Source organism: Macaca thibetana, chromosome 19, assembly GCF_024542745.1.
Source record: "Macaca thibetana thibetana isolate TM-01 chromosome 19, ASM2454274v1, whole genome shotgun sequence".
NCBI lineage: Eukaryota > Metazoa > Chordata > Mammalia > Primates > Cercopithecidae > Macaca > Macaca thibetana.
The window spans coordinates 44,538,404-44,559,699 of record NC_065596.1 but is presented as its reverse complement, the minus strand read 5'-3'; the positions used below and the strand labels follow the sequence as shown (position 1 = coordinate 44,559,699).

The window sequence follows — 21,296 nt, the reverse complement described above, 5'->3', positions numbered from 1 at the left end:
GGTGATCTGCCCTCTCCGGCCTCCCTAAGTGCTGGGATTACAGGCATGAGCCATCATGCCTAGCCCATAAAATATATTTGTATAGTTTTAAGAGTGATTAAGAAGCAAAGTCTGAGTATATCCTTTTTTTTTTTGAGACAGGCTCACACTTTGTTGCCCATGCTGGAGTGCAGTGGTGTAATCTCGGCTCACTGCACCCTCCGCCTCCCAGGCTCAGGTGATCCTCCCATCTCAGCTTCCTGAGTAGCTGGGACTAGAGGGACGCACCATCATGCCCGGCTAATTTTTATATTTTTTGTAGAGATGGGGTTTCGCCATGTTGCCCAGGCTGGTCTTGAATTCCTGTGCTCAAGAGATCCTCCTGCCTCAGCCTCCCAAAGTGCTGGGATTACACAGGTGAGCCACCGCGCCTGGCCTGTATTCCTTTTTTTTTAGACAGAGTCTTGCTCTGTCACCAGGCTGGAGTGCAGTGGCACGATCTTGGCTCAATGCAACCTCTGCCTCCCGGGTTCAAGTGATTCTCCTGCCTCAGCCTCCCGAGTAGCTGGGACTACAGGCGCACACCACCACGCCCAACTAATTTTTGTATTTTTAGTAGAGACGGGGTTTCATCATGTTGGCTGGGATGGGCTCGACCACTTGACCTTGTGATCCACCTGCCTCGGCCTCCCAAAGTGCTGGGATTACAGACGGGAGACACCGTGCCTAGCTGTCTGTATTCTTTATAATTCCATTCATATAAAGCATAGAAGCAGGCAAAATCAGTCTGTTTTGTTAGAAGGTGGTGGTTGTATCTGGGAAGGAGTGAGTAGAGACTCCAAAGGGAATATAAGGGGTTCTGAGGTGTTAGAAATATCTCATTTCTTGATTTGGGTGCTGTTTACATAGGTGTGTCTGATTTAGGAACATCTATTGACTTGTGCACTTTTTTTGCATGTACATTATAGTTCCGTAAAAAGATTGAAAAATCCAAACCCTGTTACCCATCCAGATCAAAAAAAGAGAACATTGTCAGCCTCATGAGAGTCCTACCCCAATCACACTCCCCTCCCTTCTCCATATGGAATAAACCATTTTGTGAACGTCTTTTCTTGCCTTACCTACCTTTCTTTTTTTTACAATGGAGTTTCGCTTTTGTTGCTTAGGCTGGAATGCAATGGCGTGATCTTGGCTCACCGCAACCTCTGCCTCCTGGGTTCAAGCGATTCTCCTGCCTCAGCCTCCGGATCGAGTAGCTGGGATTACAGGCATGCCCCACCATGCCGCACTAAATTTGTATTTTTAGTAGAGATGGGGTTTCTCTATGATGGTCAGGCTGGTCTCAAACTCCTGACCTCAGGTGATCCACCTGCCTCCGCCTCCCAAAGTGCTGGGATTACAGGTGTAAGCCACTGCTCCCGGCCTTCCTTGCCTTTATAGTTGTATTATCAATGGGACATTCCTATTCTATAGACTTTGGTTTTGAAATTACATGAATGAAATCATACCTTGTGTTCTTTTGTATCTGGCTTCTTTTGCTCAACATAATGTCTAAGGGTCATCTGTGTTGACTTTCTTTTCACTGCTGTATAGTATTTCACCTTGAGAGTGACCACCATGTGTTTATCAATGCTGCTGTCAGTGGATATTGCATTATTACTGGGTTGGAGCTATCACAGACAAACTACTGTGAATATTCTTGTATGTGTCTCCTGGTGTGTGCAAAAAGCCACATCTCATTGATTCCAAGACTCACATCATTGCACAACTTAACATTTCTGAAGTAGGGGTATATTTTACTGCCGGTGCCTTATGACAGTTTAGTTGACTGCATATTTTCCTTCCTTAGCAATACATGAAATGATGGTGTGTGCTGAATGTGGGGACTCTTTCCATTCCTCAAACACTGGATTTCAGTAATCTCTTGGTTAAATTCAGAGGCTTTGGCTGGTCCCTGTGAACTGATTGGTCTTTACAACTAATTGATCACAACCAGTTACAGATTTATTTGTTCCTTCTCTTTTGCCACTGCTTCACTTGACTAACCTTAAAATCAGTCAGTCAATTAATCAATCACAGGCTTTGGCTCAGAGAGCTACCCCCAGCCTACGTGGTACTTTTTTCTCCCCTTAATAACAGCTTAGTTTAGGTATAATTCATTTATCATACGTTTTACCTAGTTAAGGTGTACAATTCAATGGTTTTTATATTCTCTGTTCACAGAGTTGTGCAGCCATCACCATAATCAATTTTAAAACATCTTTATCACTCTCTCTTGAAACTCCATACCTTAGGCCGGGCGCGGTGGCTCAAGCCTGTAATCCCAGCACTTTGGGAGGCCGAGACGGGCGGATCACGAGGTCAGGAGATCGAGACCATCCTGGCTAACACGGTGAAACCCCGTCTCTACTAAAAAATACAAAAAAAAACTAGCCGGGCGAGGTGGTGGCGCCTATAGTCCCAGCTACTTGGGAGGCTGAGGCAGGAGAATTGCGGGAACCCGGGAGGCGGAGCTTGCAGTGAGCTGAGATCCGGCCACTGCACTCCAGCCTGGGCGACGGAGCAAGACTCCGTCCCAAAAAAAAAAAAAAAAAAAAAAAAAAAAAAGGAAACTCCATACCTTAGCAGGGTGTTGGGTGTTGTGGCTCACGCCAGTAATCCCAGCACTTTGGCAGGCTGAGGCAGGTGAATCGCTTGAGTCCAGGAGTTTGAGACCAGCCTAGGCTACATGGTGAAACTCTGTCTCTATAAAAAATATAAAAAATTGCTGGGTACTGTGGCTCACGCCTGTAATCCCAGCACTTTGGGAGGCCGAGGAGTGTGGATCACGAGGTCAGGAGTTTGAGACCAGCCTGACCAACATGGTGAAACCCCGTCTCTACTAAAAATACAAAAATTAACCAGGCATGGTGGCACGTGCCTGTAATCCCAGCTACTTGGGAGGCCGAGGCAGGAGAATCGCTTGAACCCGGAGGTGGAGGTTACAGTGAGCCGAGATTGCACCTCTGCACTCCAGTCTGGGTGACAGAGTGAAACTCCATCTCAAAATAAAATGTGTGTATATGGCCGGGCGCGGTGGCTCAAGCCTGTAATCCCAGCACTTTGGGAGGCCGAGACGGGCGGATCACGAGGTCAGGAGATCGAGACCATCCTGGCTAACAGGGTGAAACCCCGTCTCTACTAAAAAATACAAAAAACTAGCCGGGCAAGGTGATGGGTGCCTGTAGTCTCAGCTACTCGGGAGGCTGAGGCAGGAGAATGGCGTGAACCCGGGAGGCGGAGCTTGCAGTGAGCTGAGATCCCGCCACTGCACTCCAGCCTGGGCGACAGAGCGAGACTCCGTCTCAAAAAAAAAAAAAAATGTGTGTATATATATGTAACTTGTATGTGTATATATACAAAAAAATAGCTAGGCCTGGTGGCACGCACCTGTAGTTTAACTACTTGGGAAGCTGAGGTGGGAAGATTGCTTGAGCCCAGGAGGTTGAGACGGCAGTGAGCTATGATTGTGCCATTGCACTCTGGCCTAGGCGACAGAGGGAGACCCTGTCTCAAAAAAATTAAAACCCCGTACCCATTAGCAGTCACTTCCCCTGTCCTCCTAGCAACCACTAATCTACTTTCTCTTTAGATTTACCTATTCTAGACATTTCATATACATGGAATCATTATGTGGTGCTTTTTGATAGTTAGAGGTGCATGCTTCTGGCCAGTGGAACCCAGGGCCCTATGGCTTAGCAGGTGGATAGTGCCTGTGCAACATAGGGAAATGGTACCTCTTTCCTGTGGCCTGGCAGAGGAAATCCTAAGGACATGAGCTCCTCGCCAACCTCAGTCCCCAAGGGCCAATCAGCACCCTGGGTATCTGGCCTGTGGCTGGCTGGGCAGGGGCCTCCTTGGAGATGTGACCCATGGGGCTTCACCTGAGCCCCGCACTGCCACTCATGTAACACCTGACCCACAGTGTGTCTGTTTCCCTGCTCTGAGTCTCTATTGTCTTAAAAGCAAAATGGGTGAGGTAATAACAGGTTTCTTCTATTCTAAAATAGCATGGATTGTTGGATGTACTGAGAAAGAAAAACAGTTTGCTAATTAAACCATGGCACACCATCAGTCATGAAGTAGATCCTAGTTTCGGAGATGTCAAAATGTGAAAAAAAAAGTTCTGCTTTGAATCAGTGATCTTAGCTACCTCCTCGCCTGGCAGGCTGGGGTCAGTTTGAGGGTCAAACCCACCAAGAAGCCAAGAAAATTTAGAAAGAATAAAGTTTCATAGGTGGGGTCTGCCTGGTCTTGGCTGTGGCTCCGTGTTTAGTGGTGATGGGAGTAATAGTAGTAATAATAATAATAATAGCTGACATGGTTTGAGGATATCCTCTGGGTTAAGCATCATTTGAAGCCTTTTATATGGAGTTTCTCATTGAGTCTGCACGGTGATCCAAGGACACTGGTGCTGTTATCACTAAAATCTCAGCTACACAAGGGCTGGGACTTCATCTTGTGCCTTGTGGTATCCCCAGTGCGTAGGACAGGACCTGTCCTTTGCCAAATGCTGGGTAAACACTTGTCAAATCTGTTATCCTGGGTTTACAGATGAGGAAACCAAGGCACCAAGAGGTAACTTACCCACAGTCCCTCCATAGGGAAATCGCAGGGTTAGGATTCAAACCCAAGCTCCGAAGTCCGTGCTAGTAAGTTCTGTGCCTCTCTCTGAGGGAGGTGTGCTACTGTGGCGGGTAGGGGGCTTGCCAAGGCTCATGGGCTTTCCAACCACCTGTGGATCTTGTCATCCTCTGGGCCTAGGCTGGCTGATGGAGACTAGGGCAGAGAACCCAGAGTCGCAGTTACCCTACATCAGTCATGGGCCCAGCATGTGTGGTGATGCAGAGAGCCAGCCCTGGGGCGGGGTGGAGCTGTAAGGAGAAAGGCTGTGGTAAGGGTTTGGGAGCTCTGCCCCTTATTTAGCATTGTTGCCCAACCTTTCCCTGCCTCATTTTCCTCGGCAACTCAGGGGAGTCTTAATACTGCTTAACTCACAGGGTCAGGAAGGCTCAGTTCCATCATGTGTGTGTGGAGCACTCCACACAGGGCCGGGCATGGGAGGAGCATTTAATTTGTGGGAGCTGCTGTGATTGTGGTTTTGCTAATGCTATTCTCTAAAGAGGATGGTGTGAATAATGAGCCCTGTCCAACCCCACAGCCACTTCCGAGTGGATCCAGTTCTTTAAGGAAGCTGGCATTCCTCCAGGACCTGCTGTCAATTATGCCGTGATGTTTGTGGATAATAGGTGAGGAGGCTGAACTTGGGGATGGGGTGGTGGGGAGCTGACTGGCCCACCCACTGGCCCGCCTGGGTCCTTACCACTGACCTTACCCTGCAGGATTCAGAAGAGCATGCTGCTGGATCTCAATAAGGAGATCATGAATGAGCTGGGCGTGACCGTGGTGGGCGACATCATTGCCATTCTCAAGCATGCCAAAGTGGTGCACCGTCAGGTGGGTGCTGTGCCCAGCCCCTCTGTCTCTGGGTTTGGCATGGAGGTGGAGGTTCAGTTGCAGAGCCAATGGGAGGCCTGGCAGCAGAGGCAGGCCGACCTGGGTTCCAGGGCTGGTTTGGCCATTTGCTGTGTGACACTGGGCACATGGCCCAACCTCTCTGAGCTGTATTTTCTGCATCTGTGAAAGAGAGGCAAACCTGGCCGGGCGCGGTGGCTCATGCCTGTAATCCCAGCACTTTAGGAGGCCGAAGCGGGCGGATCACGAGGTCAGGAGATCAAGACCATCCTGGCTAACACAGTGAAACCCCGTCTCTACTAAAAATACAAAAAATTAGCCAGGCATGGTGGTGGGCACCTGTAGTCCCAGTTACTTGGGAGGCTGAGGCAGGAGAATGGCATGAACCCGGGAGGCAGAGCTTACAGTGAGCTGAGATCGTGCCACTGCACTCCAGCCTGGGTGACAGAGCGAGACTCTGTCTTGAGAGGAAAAAAAAAAAAGAAAGAGAGACAAACCTATCTTGAAAGGGTGGTTGTATTTTTTTTTTTTTTTTGAAACAGTGTCTTGCCATGTTGCTCAAGCTGGTCTCGAACTCCTGGGCTCGGGCCATCCTCCTGCCTCAGTCTCCCAAAATACTGGGATTTCAGGCATGAGCTACTGCGCCCAGCCCTGATTGTGAGTATTAAGTTATGTGAAGTACTAGCACAGTGGAAACTGCCTGTATTCGGGTCCCTCTATAATAACTTATTGCTGCTTCACATCTTCTTTGTGATAATTATTATCTCCAGGATAGCAGCTTCCTATGTGGGACCCAGATGGCAGCCTGGCTCACAACCTGGATGTTCCAGTCTTGACCTCTCCGCTTATAGTGACCCTTCCTGGATCTCTTTGAAATGGGCTTTTCACACAGCCCTGTTGCTAGTGTGGCTGTGGCCACCTACCAGATAGTATATGTGGCCCTGAGCACCAGACCTGGAGTGTTGGACTCATTAAATGATTAATATAATAACTAACACTTACCAAGTACTTGCTGTGGCCTGCCAGGCACTGTCTCCTTCCCTCCCTCCCTCCTTTCCTTTCCTTTCCTTCCTTCCTTCCTTCCTTCCTTCCTTCCTTCCTTCCTTCCTTCCTTCCTTCCTTCCTTCCTTCCTTCCTTCCTTCCTTCCTTTTCTCCCTTCCTCCCTTCTTTCTTCCCTCCCTCCCTTCCTCCCTTCTTCCCTCCCTCCCTTCCTCCCTTCTTCCCTCCCTCCCTCCTTCCTCCTCCCTCCCTTCCTTCACTTGTTTATTATTTATTTTTGAGACAGGGTCTCACTCCATTGCCCAGGCTGGAGTGCAGTGGCACGATCTTGGCTCGCTGCAACCTCTGCCTCCCAGGTTCAGTGATTCTCCCATCTCAGCCTCCTGAGTACCTGGGATTATAGGCGTGTGCCCCTGCGCCTGGCCTCTTTATTTTATTTTTTTTTATTGAGACAGAATCCCACCGTGTTGCCTAGGCTGGAGTGTCGTGGTGCTGTCTTGGCTCACTGCAGCCTTCACCTCCTGAGTTCAAGAGATTCTTGTACCTCAGCCACCTGAGTGATTGGGATTACAGGCATGCGCCACCATGCCTAGCTCTTTTTTATAATTTTAGTAAAGATGGGGTTTTGCCATGTTGCCCAGGCTGGTCTTGAACTCCTGGCCTCAGGTGATCCGCCTCCCCCAGCCTCCCAAAAGGTTGGGATTACAGGTGTGAGCCACCATACCTGGCCATCTTTCATCTATTTTTGAGACAGGGTCTCAGTCGTCTGTCACCCAGGCTAGAGTGCAGTGGTACAATCACAGCTTACTGCAGCCTCAAACTCCTGGGCTCAAGTGATCCTACCACCTTAGGCCCTGAATAGCTGGGACTACAGGTGCGTGACACCATGCTTGGCTAATTTTTTAATTTTTCTAGAGATAAGGGTCTCACTATTGGCCAGGCTGGTCTCAAACTCCTGACCTCAGGTGATCTACCCACCTTGGCCTCCCGAAGTGCTGGGATTACAGGTGTGAATCACCACACCTGGCCTATTTTTTCAATGACTGTGATAGTTTTGCAGTGTACTGGTCAGATATTTTATAGAGTGTCCCTCAGTTTGGAGGTGTCTGATGCTTTCTTATGGTTAGGAGTAAAATGTGTTAGAATCTTCTCTAGCAGTCAGGTGTTGATCCTCGTGGTGTTGCTTAGATCTCTAGGTCCATGCATGATTCTTCTGTGGTGACCCAGGTGCCTGTTCTTTTTTTATAGGACATGTGCAAAGCTGCAACTGAGTCAGTGCCCTGCAGCCCCAGCCCCCTTGCAGGCGAGATTCGCCGTGGCACTAGTGGTGAGTCCTAACCATTCAGGCCTCTTTTCCTTGATTCTTTTACCCTGTCAGTGAAGGGGACACGTCTGGCCGTCCCATCCCTGCCCATAATTTGCAAAGGTAGAAACAAAGCCATTGGAGGCACTCTTACTCTTCTCTTAGGGGAAAAAATAAACTGGGTAGTGAATGGGTATACACACAGTCAATTGTCATCCGTAGTCGTTAAGTTCTGTAAAGTCAACGTGTACACTTAGTGAATTCTTAGCTCCTAGACGAAATACAGAGCAGTGGAGAATCCATTGCTCCTGTGGAAAATACTAGGTTAGGTTCCTGCAAGCCCGTATTCAAATATATAGCTTTATTTTATGTGTGTCTCCTTTTAAAGGCACTGTAGTTAATATATCATGTTGATTTCAGTAACCGGGAACTTATAGCCAGCAACACTGTAACTCATTCCTGCATGATGCTTATCTCACACACACATTTTTTTTGATCAGGTACATCATACCCTTCTTGCATTTAGGAACCCAGACAGCACTTCAGTACTATTTTTTGAGGGCCATTTTATTGATTGATTGATTGAGATGGAGTCTCTGTTGCCCAGGCTGGAGTACAGTGGCATGATCTCGGCTCACTGCAACTTCCGCCTCCTGGGTTCAAGCAATTGTCTTGCCTCAGTCTCTCTAGTAACTGGGATTACAGGCGCCCACCACCACGCCTGGCTAATTTTATTTTTAGTAGAGACAGGGTTTCGCTATGTTGGCTAGGCTGGTCTCAAACCCCTGACTTCAAGTGATCTGCCTGCCTTGGCCTCCCAAAGTGCTGGGATTATAGGCATAAGCCACTGCTCCCGTCCAGGGGGCTATTTTAAACAGCAAAAATCACCAACAAAAATGTGAAAAATGTTCACATTCATGACATCAAGTGGACTGGGCAAAGGACACTTGTTTATAGAGCGGGGCGTGAAACAAGCGGGTGACAATGCCTTCTTTGTCCTCATTTGGGAACATGTCTGGAGCAACTCAAAATGTTCCCTGTGTGTGTCTGTGAATGACAGTGAAAGCACTGCCTGTATTGATTTTGGGGTTACAAATGCATTTGAATGAGTAGGCAAATTTGCAAATATGGAATCTATGAATGATGAGTATCGACTGTATTTATTTTTTTATTCTTTATTTTTTTTGAGATGGAGTCTCACTCTGTTGCCCAGGCTGGAGTACAGTGGCGCGACATCGACTCACTGCAACCTCTGCCTCCCGGGTTTAAGCAATTCTCCTCCCTCAGCCTCCTGAGTAGCTGGGATCTGCCACCACGCCCGGCTAATTTTTGTATTTTTGGTAGAGACAGAATTTCACCCTGTTGGCCAGGCTGGTCTTAAACACCTCAGGTGATCCACCCGCCTCAGCCCCCTAAAGTGCTGGCCTTATAGACGTGAGCCACCACTGTACCTGACCTTTTTTTTTTTTTTTTCTTGAGACAGAGTCTTGCTGTGTTGCTTACGTTGGAGTGCTATGGCACCCTCAGCTCACTGCAAACTCTGCCTCCCAGGTTCAAGTGATTCTTGTGCCTCAGTCACCCAAGTATCTGGGATTACACGTGTGTGCCACCATGCCCAGCCAATTTTTATATTTTTAGTAGAGACAGGGTTTTGCCACATTTGCCAGGCTAGTCTTGAACTCTTGATTTCAAACGATCCACCTGCCTCAGCCTTCCAAAGTGCAGGCATGAGCCACTGCACCTGGCTATTTTTGGTTTTTAAAAGCCATATGATACAATATATTTTTTTTTTTTTTGAGATGGAGTTTTCCTTTTGTTGCTCAGGCTGGAGTACAATGGCGTGATCTTGGCTCACTGCAACCTCCACCTCCTGGGTTCAAGCGACTCTCCTGCCTCAGCCTCCTGAGTTGCTGGCATTACAGGTGCCTGTCACCATGCCCAGCCAATTTTTGTTATTTTTAGTAGAGATGAGGTTTTGCCATGTTGACCAGGCTGGTCTTGAACTCTTGACCATAGGTGATCCACTCGGCTTGGCCCCTCAAAGTGTTGGGATTACAGCTGTTAGCCACTGTACCCGGCCGATACATTTTTTAAAAATAAACTTTTGGCCGGGCGCGGTGGCTCAAGCCTGTAATCCCAGCACTTTGGGAGGCCGAGGCGGGTGGATCACGAGGTCAGGAGATCGAGACTATCCTGGCTAACATGGTGAAACCCTGTCTCTACTAAAAATACAAAAAACTAGCCGGGCGTGGTGGCAGGCGCCTGTAGTCTCAGCTACTTGGGAGGCTGAGGCGGGAGAATGGCGTGAACCCGGGAGGCGGAGCTTGCAGTGAGCCGAGATCACGCCACTGCACTCCAGCCTGGGAGACACAGCGAGACTCCGTCTCAAAAAAAAAAAAAAAAAAAAATAAACTTTTAAATATTAATATACACATTAGCTTCCCTTTGCTGATAAATAAGCCGCCCAAAACTGTACTTCAAAACACAGACATATATTTTCATTTTTTGAGATGGGAGTCTCGCTGTGTTGCCCAGGCTGGAGTGTAGTGGTGCAGTCATAGCTCACTGTAGCCTCAAAGTCCTGGACTCAAGTGATCCTCCCGCCTCAGACTCCTGAATAGCTGGGATTACACGCACAAGCCACCATGCCTTGCTAAAACATGAGTGTTTATTTCTCATGATTTTATGGGTTGTCTGGTCAGTTCTGCTCTAGGCCAGCTCAGCTGATTTTAATGGTCACCTGGCAGCTAGGTTGAAGCCAGGTTGATGGCCGTATTCACATATCTGATGGTTGTCCTGATGTTATCTGGGCCCAGAGGGTGACTTGGCTACGTGTCCATAATCATCTAGCTGGCTAGCCTGGGCTTGTTCACAGTGGTGGTTGCAGGGTTCCTAAAAGCAGCAAAAGAGGGCTAGCCCCAGTGTACAAAGCACCTCTTAAGCCACTGCTTGCACAACATTTATTCTCGTCCTGTTGGCCAAAGCAAGTTACATGGAGAAGTCCAGAGTCATTGTGGGCAGGGCTTACCCAAAGATGTGGATGTAAAGAGGCTGAGCAAATTAGGGTTCGTTTCTGCAACGCTCCCCCATAACGTACATTCAGAAAAGGGTTCAATCATAATAGTACAGTGGGTACCTTTCACAGATGGAACACTCATGTAGCCAGCACCCACATCCAGCAACAGAAACATGACCAGCCTGCCAGAATCCTCCTGGACCCTCTCCCAGCCACCACATCGTCTCCAGGGTACCCACTACCCTGATTGCTAACAGCACACATTAGTTTTACCAGTCTTTCAAATCTTTATAAGTGAAATTTTCAACTGGGTATGGTGGCCCATGCCTTTAATCCCAGCGCTTTGGGAGGCCCAGATGGGAAGATCACATGAAGCTAGGCGTTTGAGACCAGCCTGGGCAACATAGTGAGACCCTGTCTCTACAAAAATTAGTAAATTAGCTGTGGGAGGCCTGGGAGGCTGAGGTGGGAGGATTGCTTGAGCCCAGGACTTTGAGGCTGCAGTGAGTTATGATGGCAACAATGTACTCCATCATCCTGGGCAACGGAGTGAAACCCTGTCTCAAAAAAAAAGAGGGCCGGGCGCGGTGGCTCACGCCTGTAATCCTAGCACTTTGGGAGGCCGAGGCGGGTGGATCAGAGGTCGGGAGATGGAGACAATCCTGGCTAACATGGTGAAACCCCGTCTCTACTAAAAATACACAAAAAAATTAGTTGGGTGTGGTGGCGGGCGCCTGTAATCCCGGCTACTCGGGAGGCTGAGGCAGGAGAATGACGTGAACCCAGGAGGCGGAGCTTGCAGTGAGCAGAGATCGTGCCACTGCACTCCAGACAGGGGCAACAGAGCCAGACTCCGTCTAAAAAAAAAAAAAAACGAGAGAAAATAAATGAAAACAAGTAAATGAGAAGGGGAAACAGGCAAAGAAGGAAAGGGATGGGAAGAATGCTCCAAAAACAACATTCCTGAGATCACTTTTACACACTTTAGAACATCGAATGTGTGTCTGTCAGGAAGGGGAAAGAGCACAGTTCTTTGTACTCTGATATCCTGACTGCAACTCAAATGCAACAGAGTAAAGACAGAGTTGGTTGCTTAACCGCCACCCAAATGGGGCTTGCCTGTCATGACAATAAAGCATCACATTCCTGACATCTTTTCAGCTGCACATTTCCCTCTGGGTACAGCACGAGAGGCAGGGCCCTCTTAACAGCTTGCTTTTTATAGCAGAAAATCCTGCTCTTACTGCACTCAGCTAGGTGAAGAGTGTTGTGAATGGAGGCTCTCACAGGACAGATTCTGCATAGCCAGAGAGTTTGCAGCCACTAGACATAAAGCCTCCCATCCAACCTGAGAGATGTCTGAAGAAGCACTGGGGTATATCATTAACAGAGGAGAAAGAACAGGCCTGAAAACCAAGAATTGGCCGGTGCAGTCGCTCACGCCTATAATCCCAGCGCTTTGGGAGGCTGAGGCGGGCAGATGATGGGTCGGAAGATCGAGACCATCCTGGCTAACACAGTGAAACCCCATCTCTACTAAAAATACAAAAAATTAGCCGGGCGTGGTGGCGGGCACCTGTAGTCCCAGCTATTCAGGAGACTGAGGCAGGAGAGTGCTGTGAACCCGGGAGGTGGAGCTTGCAGTGAGCTGAGATTGCGCCACTGCACTCCAGCTTCGGCCACAGGGTGAGACTCCGTCTCAAACAACAACAACAACAACAACAAAAAACCACCAAGAATTTCTTCCTGCAGAGAGGGAGGAGGTCTGATAGGGAAGGATCTGTCCTGGGACTTCTGGGTTCCAACAACATCCTGATGCCTGACCTGGGTGATGGGTACTTGGGGGTCATGTTTTGTTAAATGGTCTGTTATGGTTTAATGTAGTTTTCTTTCTTTCTTTTTTTTGTTTTCCTCCTTTTTTTGAGACTGGGTTTCTCTCTGTTGCCCAGGCTGGAGTGCAGTGGTACGATCACAGCTCACTGCAGCCTTGACCTCCTGGGCTCAAGTGATCCTCTTACCTCAGCCTCCTGAGTAGCTGGGACTACAGGCACATGCCACTGCGCCTGGCTAATTTTTTTGTATTTTTGGTAGAGACGGGATTTTGCCATGTTGCCCAGGCTGGTCTTGAACTGGGTTCAAGTGATCCACCCTCCTCGGCCTCCCAAAGTACAGGGATTACAGGCATGCGCCCTTGTGCCTGTCCTCAGAAACCACTTTAGGCACTGGGATACAGCAGTAAACAGACATGGCCTCCTCGTGGAGCTTGCGTTCTTGTGAGTGAGTTTACCAGTAAACAAATAGAGTTTAATGTCAAGCAGTTGTAAGGGCTGTGAAGAAAATGAAAGTGGGTAAGGGTGATACAGGTTGAGGAGGTGCTGTTTTTTTTTTTTTTTTTTTTTTTTTTTTTGAGACGGAGTCTCACTCTGTCCCCCTTGCTGGAGTGCAGTGGCCGGATCTCAGCTCACTGCAAGCTCCGCCTCCCGGGTTCAGGCCATTCTCCTGCCTGCCTCAGCCTCCGAGTAGCTGGGACTACAGGCGCCCGCCACCTCGCCCCGGCTAGTTTTTTTGTATTTTTTAGTAGAGACGGGGTTTCACTGTGTTAGCCAGGATGGTCTCGATCTCCTGACCTCGTGATCCACCCGTCTCGGCCTCCCAAAGTGCTGGGATTACAGGCTTGAGCCACCGCGCCCGGCCGAGGAGGTGCTGTTTTTAATGGGGTGGTCAGGGAAGTTTTCTCTAGGAGTTGCCATCAGAGAGGAGGCCTGAATGATGAGACGCAGCAATCCTGCTGTGCTCGGGGAACTGCATGCCAGGCAGAAGGAACAGCATGGTCCCTGAGGAGGCGCCTGCTTGCTGGGTGAGGAAGATCCTGGAGACCAGCATAGCTGAAGCAGCTCTGCGAGAGGCGAAGTGAACTCAGCACGAGGCTGGGTGACTGATGGGTGCAGTGTGATGGGAACTAGTGTGGTCTAGAGCCTCAGGAAAGACTCCCAGGGTAGGGAGGGATGGGCTAGTTCCTGGGGAGATGCAGCCCACCCTGCCCCCAAGCATCCCCATCACGAGGACTGTGCAGCCACAGGTGACACCTGCTGACCTCATTCAGTCCCAAGCCTCACCTTGTCCATCCTGATCCTGAGACTGCTGGATTGAGGCCTGTCTTCCAGGCCCCAACCCCGCTGGACTCTCCTTTTCTTCCCACAGCTGCCTCCCGAATGATTACCAACAGCCTGAACCATGACTCCCCACCCAGCACACCCCCCAGGCGCCCAGACACCAGCACCTCCAAGATCTCGGTCACCGTGTCCAACAAGATGGCAGCAAAGAGTGCCAAGGCCACTGGTGAGGGAACACAGGCAGATAGTAGGAGGAGCTGGAGGGGAACATGGGTTGGTAGGAGGTGCTGGGGGTCATGCTTCCAATATTGTAAAGTGCTTTGAAGGCCACAAGGTATACAAAGCATTTGAACCTGAATCACCTCTGTAAACTTGGTCAAGTTGCCATACATCTGTGGGCCTCACTTTCTACATCTGTAGCATGGGGGGTGGCGATACCCCACCCAGGAGGATGGACAGAAGCACCTGAGTTGATATGTTGAGGCATGTGTGCATTGCCTTCTCACTCAGGGGTTCAGGATTTGTGAACAAGTATTCACCGAGCCCCCAGCTTGTGCCCAGCTCTGTGCTTGATGCCTGGGGTCAAAGGTAAAGAACCTCTTGCCGCCTCTTAGCAGCCAAGGGATCCTTGAAAACCCTTCAGTTTGATCCTGTAACTCCCTGGGCTGTAATTCTCTGGGGCTCCCCATTATTCCAGTAATAAAGGGCATCTTCCCCACACGGTCTGTAGGGCCCTGCATCATGTGGATTTAGCTCTTGCATCGCCCCACTTTGCATGCCCACTTGCTCCGCTTCAGCCTCCTTCCCATCATGGGGCCTTTGCCCCTGGTGACCCCTTGGCCTGAGCACTCTCCCTTCCCAGACTGCTCCATGTTGGCCTCTGTCCTCCTCCAGGTCTCAGCTTGAGAGCTGGGAATGGGCCTGCAGTCCCTGGGCTCCCAGGCCTTTCCATCCACCATGCTTTTATGCCTTTGCTGGACCCATCCCCACAGCAATGACTTCATGGTGTCATAAGGCAAATGTAGAAATTGAGGCCCAGGGCACTTCATGTTTCTGACATCCACTACCATCACGTCCCGTGCACCTCCATCACAAAATCTCCCCTTTGTCCTGCAGGTTTGGAAATGCCTCACCCTCTTCTGGCCTTTGATTTGTGTGCCATGAGCAAAAAAGTTAAAATCAGGCTGGGTGTGATGGCTCACGCCTGCAATCCCAGCACTGTGAGAGGCTGAGGCAGGAGGATCCCTTGAGACCAGGAACTCAAGACCAACCTGCACAAGATGACAAAACCCTGTCTCTACATTAAAAAAAAAAAAAAAAAAAAATTGGCCGGGCATGGTGGCTCACACCTGTAATCCTAGAACTTTGGAAGGCCGAGGCAGGTGCATCACCTGAGGTTGGGAGTTTGAGAGCAGGCTGACCAATGTGGTGAAACCCCATGTCTACCAAAAATACAGCAATTAGCTGGGTGTGGTGGTGCATGCCTGTAATCCCAGCTACTTGGGAGGCTGAGGCAGGAGAATCAAACTTAGGAGGTAGAGGTTGTAGTGAGCTGATATCGTGCCATTGCACTCCAGACTGGGCAACAAGAACGAAAACTTGGTCTATAAAAAAAAAAAAAAAAAAAAAAAGTTAAAATCAGTGTAACAAAGTATTGCAAAGATGGTGAGCCCGGGAGCAATTGGCTCTTTTAACCCTTAACACGTTTGGGAGGGATTCATTTTTTAAATTGAGGTGTAACTTATGCACAATCCACCACTCATAAGTGTACACACAGCTCAAGTGCTTGTTGAAAAGTGAGTGCAGCCATAAAACACTGCCTGCTTGGAGCTCTAGAACCTTTCCACCACCCAGCAGGTTCCCCGTCCGAGGGGACGTGGGCTGGGCTGGGCCAGGAACCTGCTTGGAACAGGGACAGAGCCACAGAAAGCCTGGGAGGCCTGCCACAGCCTGGGGACCTGGGGATTCTGAGCACCTTCTGTGACCTCATGTTGCGCAGACCTGAGTTTCTCAGTGGTTCGGTCAGTGGTGATGTGGGTGGTTGGGAAGATAAGGGATTCCAGTCGTGAATGTGTGGAGATAAAGGATACCTAGTGTCCAGCCTCCATCCTGAGAGAACGTTTTGTCTCAAAGAGTGCGATACCCCTGCTTTATTCCCCCAGCAGCCCTGGCCTGCCAGGAGGAGGAGAGCCTGGCTGTTCCTGCCAAGCGGCGCCGGGTCACTGCTGAGATGGAGGGGAAGTACGTCATCAACATGCCCAAAGGCACCACACCCCGTACCCGTAAGATCCTGGAACAGCAGCAGGCTGCAAAAGGTACTGGCCCATCAGGGGCACACTTCCCTGTGGGGACCATGTCCCTCCCTCTGCATCACACAGGGCCCGTCATATCTTACAGTGGCTGAGAAGCAGGCTTTAACGGGGATGCAGGAGCCATAGGCCAAGGGAACAGTGATGGTGGCCACAGAGGAGGGAAACACATCACTTCTGCCCTCTGATCCTGCAGTTAGTGTAGCTGGTCTCCTTGGCACCTCTTCCCTAAGGGAGCAGGAGCAAGGATGGAGTGATAGCCTGCTGTAAAATGAGTGGCTGTGCTTGGCCAAGGGCAGTTATCCCAAAGTGGCACCATTACTATGAGCCAGAGGAGACGAGTGGAGATACAGTCCAAAGCTAGGCCTTGGATAGTAACACAATAGTATTTGTGTTTAAAATGTAAGTATTGTTTTACAACTTTTTTGTTTTTTTTTTTTTGAAACGCAGTCTTGATCTGTTACCCAGGCTGGAGTGCAGTGGCACAATCTCGGCTCACTGCAACTTCCGCTTCCTGGATTCAAGCGATTCTCCTGCCTCAATCTCCCAAGAAGCTGGGATTACAGGTGTGCGCCACCACGCCTGGCTAATTTTTATATTTTTAGTAGAGATGGGGTTTCATCGTGTTGGCCAGGCTGGTCTCAAACTCCTGATCTCAGGTGATCCACCTGCCTCGGCCTCCCAAAGTGCTGGAATTACAGGCGTGAGCCACTGTGCCTGGACTTAACTTTTCTTTTTTTTTTTTTTTTTTTTTGAGACAGAGTCTTGCTCTGTTGCCTGGGCTGGAGTGCTGTGGTACGAACATGGCTCACCGCAGCCTCGACCTCCTGGATTCCTGCCTTACCTCCCCAGTAGCAGGGACTATAGATGTGGGTCACCATGCCCAGCTAATTTTTAAATTCTGGTTTCTAACTCTTAGGCTCATGCGATCTGCCCAGCACTGCCTCCCACCGTGTTGGGATTACAGACATAAGCCACCACTCCTGGCCTGTTCTATAACTTTTTTGTTCATATATATATATTTAGAGATGGGGTCTCGCTATATTACCCAGGTTGTTCTCAAACTCCTGGGCTCAGGTGATCCACCTGCCTCAGCCTCCCAAATGGATTACAGGTGCACCTTGCCACGCCTGGCCCATGTTCTATAACTTTTTTGTTGAGATCTTCTCATATTAATGCAGGTAGATCTTCTTCATTCTTTTTTTAATGGTTGTTTATTATTTCCAGAGTATTTATATACCATAATTTAGTAACCATTCTATTGATGGCTATTAGGTTATAATTTAGGGGAGGAGGCACTACTGCTCATCGGATTCTCTCAGAGGTCCCTGACCCCAAGAAGTGAAAGGAACATGCAGGGACTGAGAACTCTTCCCGTGCACATAAGTCATGAGCTAGTGCTGAGGTGTAGGGAATCTGCCAGTTGTAGCTGGTCTTTCCCACATTTGACTCGAGCCAGATAGGGCTGGGTGAAGGTCAGTGTGAGCCAACAGTGTAGACATAACACCCAACTCAGCACAGTCTGGCCCTGCCTATCCCAGAGCTACTGGTGTCTGGGCTGCCTTGGTATCTGTACAGAGCTCAGCCTAGGCCTGGCCCACCAGGGCCTCTCCCTGATGGCTTCACTTCCCTCCCAGGTCTCCACAGGACGTCTGTGTTTGACCGCCTCGGCGCCGAGACCAAGGCAGACACCACAACGGGGAGTAAAGTGAGTGGGGATGGGGGAGCGATCCTGGGCGTGCGAGCTCTTGTTTTCCCTGAGCAGTGCTCCTGACTCTTGACACATCTCGACCTCACTCAGCCCAGGGCCGTCTAACCTTCCTTTCCAGCCTCAGTTCCTGGCTTTGCACTGGTGGCTTTCCCATCTGTCTTCTGCCCTGGCTTCTCTCTCAATTTCCAGCCCTGGGGGTCCAGTGACTCCTGGATGCCTCCCACCCACCATGTCCCCAACTGGTCCTAGCGTCTTTCCCCAAGTTAGTCCTCTCCTGGGCCCCCATCTGAGGGCTGCCTGCCCTCCCCATTGCAGTCTGTCAGTGGGTCTGATGACTCTACTGTTCTCTCCCTCCTCTGCCACCTCTCCCTGTCCGGATAGGACGGTAGCCCCCTGAACGGTCTCGCACAGCTACCATGGACCCCAGCCCCCTGTCCCCACAGCAGCAGTGTGTGCGGCCCACAGGACAGGGCCTGTCCCCCAACTGGAAGGCCTGCAGAGGCTTTTCACTGTGCCCATGATGCAGCCTGCACTTCCTGCCACGGCCTGCAGTTCCACAGGCCCCAGGCATAGTGTGTAGTTCAGAGTACACCCTGAAGCCCACAGGGGCCTGACTGCGTGGCTTTGGCCATGTCACTTAGGTCCTTTGTACTTCAGCCTCCTCATCTGTATAGACCCACCTCCAAGGACGGCTGCAGGGTTAAGATCATCCCTGCATGGCACTGGGCTGTGCGGTGCCTGTTGGTGAACTATTGCAGAGCTCCCCAGCTGTGTTTCCTGTCCTGCTCCACAGGGTGCAGCAACTCTGGCTTGCTCACTTCCAAGAATCTTACCATGAGGAGAATGGGAACACTCGGGATCATGTGGCTGGAAGTTCCAGCCCTATGAAGAGCTGGGCACATAGTGAGTGCTCAATACATAGGATTATGCTTCCTGCCTTCAGGGCAAAGCATATGCTCTTTTTTTTGCTAATTCATCTTGGAGGGCCTGGCTTCAAAGTTGGTGCCTCAGGGAAAGTTCCTCTGGACTGATGAGGAGCCACCCCTGTCTTCTGCCCTCCAGCTCTCCTTCTCCATCTAGAAGGCGTTACTGTTGTTCTTGCAGAATTATTTGTGTCATTTCTGATGCCAAGCCTGTCTTCCCCACTGGATTGTGAGCCCCATGAGGGCAGAGCTGAGGCTGTCTTGGTCATCACTGTGTCCCTAGTACTGCCGGCCTAGGACCAGGTACAATATAGAGTTGGGACTCAAAATATCTGTGGAGTGAATGACCAGATTAATCTCTCCACTCCACTCATGCCCACCTACTGACCTTGCAAATGACCTTCTCTTTGTGCGGCATTCCCTTCCTCTTCCCTCTTTATTAGACCCACTTCCAGCTCAGATGTGCCCTCTCTCAGGGAGCCCTCCCTGAACTTCTAGGAAGGTCAGGTACTTCCTCTGGGCTCCTCCAGTCCCCTGGACTCCCCACTTCGTGGCTCTCGCCACTATCTGGGGTGTCAGTGATGGGTGTTTCTCCCAACTGTGAGTCCCAGGAGGCCAGGCACAGAGGAAGCAGCTCTCCACGAATGTGTGTTGAGTGACTCAGTGACTCATTCATCCTGTCTCTGACCTCCGCAGCCCACAGGAGTCTTCAGCCGCCTGGGGGCCACCCCAGAAACGGACGAGGATCTGGCTTGGGACAGCGACAATGACAGCAGCAGCTCTGTCTTGCAGTATGCCGGGGTCCTGAAGAAGCTAGGACGGGGCCCAGCCAAGGCCAGTCCCCAGCCAGCACTGACTGTCAAAGCCAAGGCCACGAGCTCAGCGACAACGGCCGCTGCCCCGACACTGCGGCGCCTGGCGCTTTCCTCACGGTCCGGGCTCGAGAGGAAGCCGGAGTCCTTGTCTAAAGTCAGCATCATCAAGAGACTGGGCGCAGCTACCCTTGTGCCCGAGGCCCAGGACAGCCAGGTCACCAGCACCAAGAGTAAGTCCTCAGCTGAAGTCAAGGTCACCATTAAGAGGACTCTGGTGGGGCCCCGGGGGAGCAGCTCCAGCGAGGGCCTTGGTGCCCAGATGGACCACGCAGGCACTGTGAGCGTGTTCAAAAGACTGGGCCGCAGGACCTTCTAGCCCACGTGTGGGCGGGGTGCAGGCAGCAGAGCCCGTGGGCATCTGCCCTGGCCGCCCCAGGCTCCTGGCTTCATCACGCCTCCCACCAGCTCCTGGATGACACAGCTTGTCTCCCTCGGGCTCTAGAGCTAGGCCCGAGCATTCGGGGGATCACCCCATTTCTCCTAGCCTGGGATGGTCGTCGCAGCTGGCCTGGCCCGCTCCAGGACTCCCCTTCTCTCATGTCCTCTTTGCTTTCTTCTCTGGCTGTGGCCTTGGCAGAACCCACTTTTCTACCTCTCCCAAGTGCCAGGGGGCCTCTTCCTCTCCTATATTCCCCTTCCTCCCCCGAGCACGGTCTGCTGCCTCAGACCCCAGCTTATCAGCCCTCCCTGTCCCCCTCAACTGAGTGGGTGTCACCTGGAGGGCCTCCCTTCCCCCACTCCCCACTGACCTCCCTCACTCCTCTGCGCCTCTGCTGTGACTTCTCTCTCTCCCTGTCTTCACTCTGTTCATTTCTCTTCTGTTTTCTGTCCCCGTGGCAAGGCCCGACTGTCCGCTGCGTCCTGCCCGACCCTCCTGTACCTCCGGCCTCCCAGCGGCCCCCTCGTCGGCGGTGGCGTCGAGCCTGTTGAGACTGTTAGCCGCCCTCCACTCCCAGGCCGGAGGGACCTCTCCAGACCCTGGGCTGCGGCCGAGGCGCATCCGTTTTCCTGCCCTGGGTGTCTTTGTCTCTGAAAGTCTATGGCGGGTGGTGGGCAAGGGGCACTGAGAAGGGAGGCCAGTGCCTAGAGTGAAGACAGCTGCTGTTTTAATATATTTTTGTGACTTTCAAATCATTTCCCCCCCTCCTTCAGGGTGAGTTGCAGGACTGTTTCACACTATGCGCAGTGTGGGCTGGGGGTGCTGGCAAAGGGTTGGGCTGTGTCTCTAAAGGTCAGGCTTCCTGCACACACGTGGCCCATATCCCTGCTGCAAGCCCTGAGTGGAGGGGAGTACTAGCCACGGTCACCATTCAGTTAGGCTGCCCCCACCCCCAATAAGCCGTAGTGGTTCTTTGTTCACTCTGTCCCCTCCCCCCATGAATTTCACCTGCCTCTGCCACTCTGCCTGTTGGCATCTTTCCAAATGATGGGCTCCATTTGTGAGACCACAAATTTCCACTGGTTTGGTCGCTCACCCCTCCCTGCTGCACAGCGCCCCTGAGCCAGGCCTGTCCTAGGAGCTGGTAGCAGGCAGTGAGCAGGGCCTCTCCAGG

General features: G+C 50.9%; 1 protein-coding gene across 6 annotated transcripts in view; it reads left to right on the top strand.

Moving 5' to 3' along the window:
* Positions 1 to 20,874, top strand: part of C19H19orf47 (chromosome 19 C19orf47 homolog) — a 28,712-nt gene extending 7,838 nt beyond the window's left edge. For 2 of the 6 annotated variants that reach the window (XM_050769196.1, XM_050769199.1), the window contains exons 3-9: positions 5,180 to 5,267; positions 5,361 to 5,475; positions 7,742 to 7,820; positions 14,014 to 14,151; positions 16,088 to 16,240; positions 17,872 to 17,942; positions 19,565 to 20,874. In XM_050769196.1, the coding sequence (XP_050625153.1) occupies positions 5,180 to 5,267; positions 5,361 to 5,475; positions 7,742 to 7,820; positions 14,014 to 14,151; positions 16,088 to 16,240; positions 17,872 to 17,942; positions 19,565 to 20,059 (1,139 nt within the window). In that variant the 3' untranslated portion in view covers positions 20,060 to 20,874. Of the gene's footprint in view, positions 1 to 301; positions 397 to 5,179; positions 5,268 to 5,360; positions 5,476 to 7,741; positions 7,821 to 14,013; positions 14,152 to 16,087; positions 16,241 to 17,871; positions 17,943 to 19,564 lie in introns of all 6 variants that reach the window. The other 4 variants (XM_050769198.1, XM_050769197.1, XM_050769201.1 and 1 more) reach the window with 4 other exon arrangements.
* Positions 20,875 to 21,296: the final 422 nt, after the last annotated feature.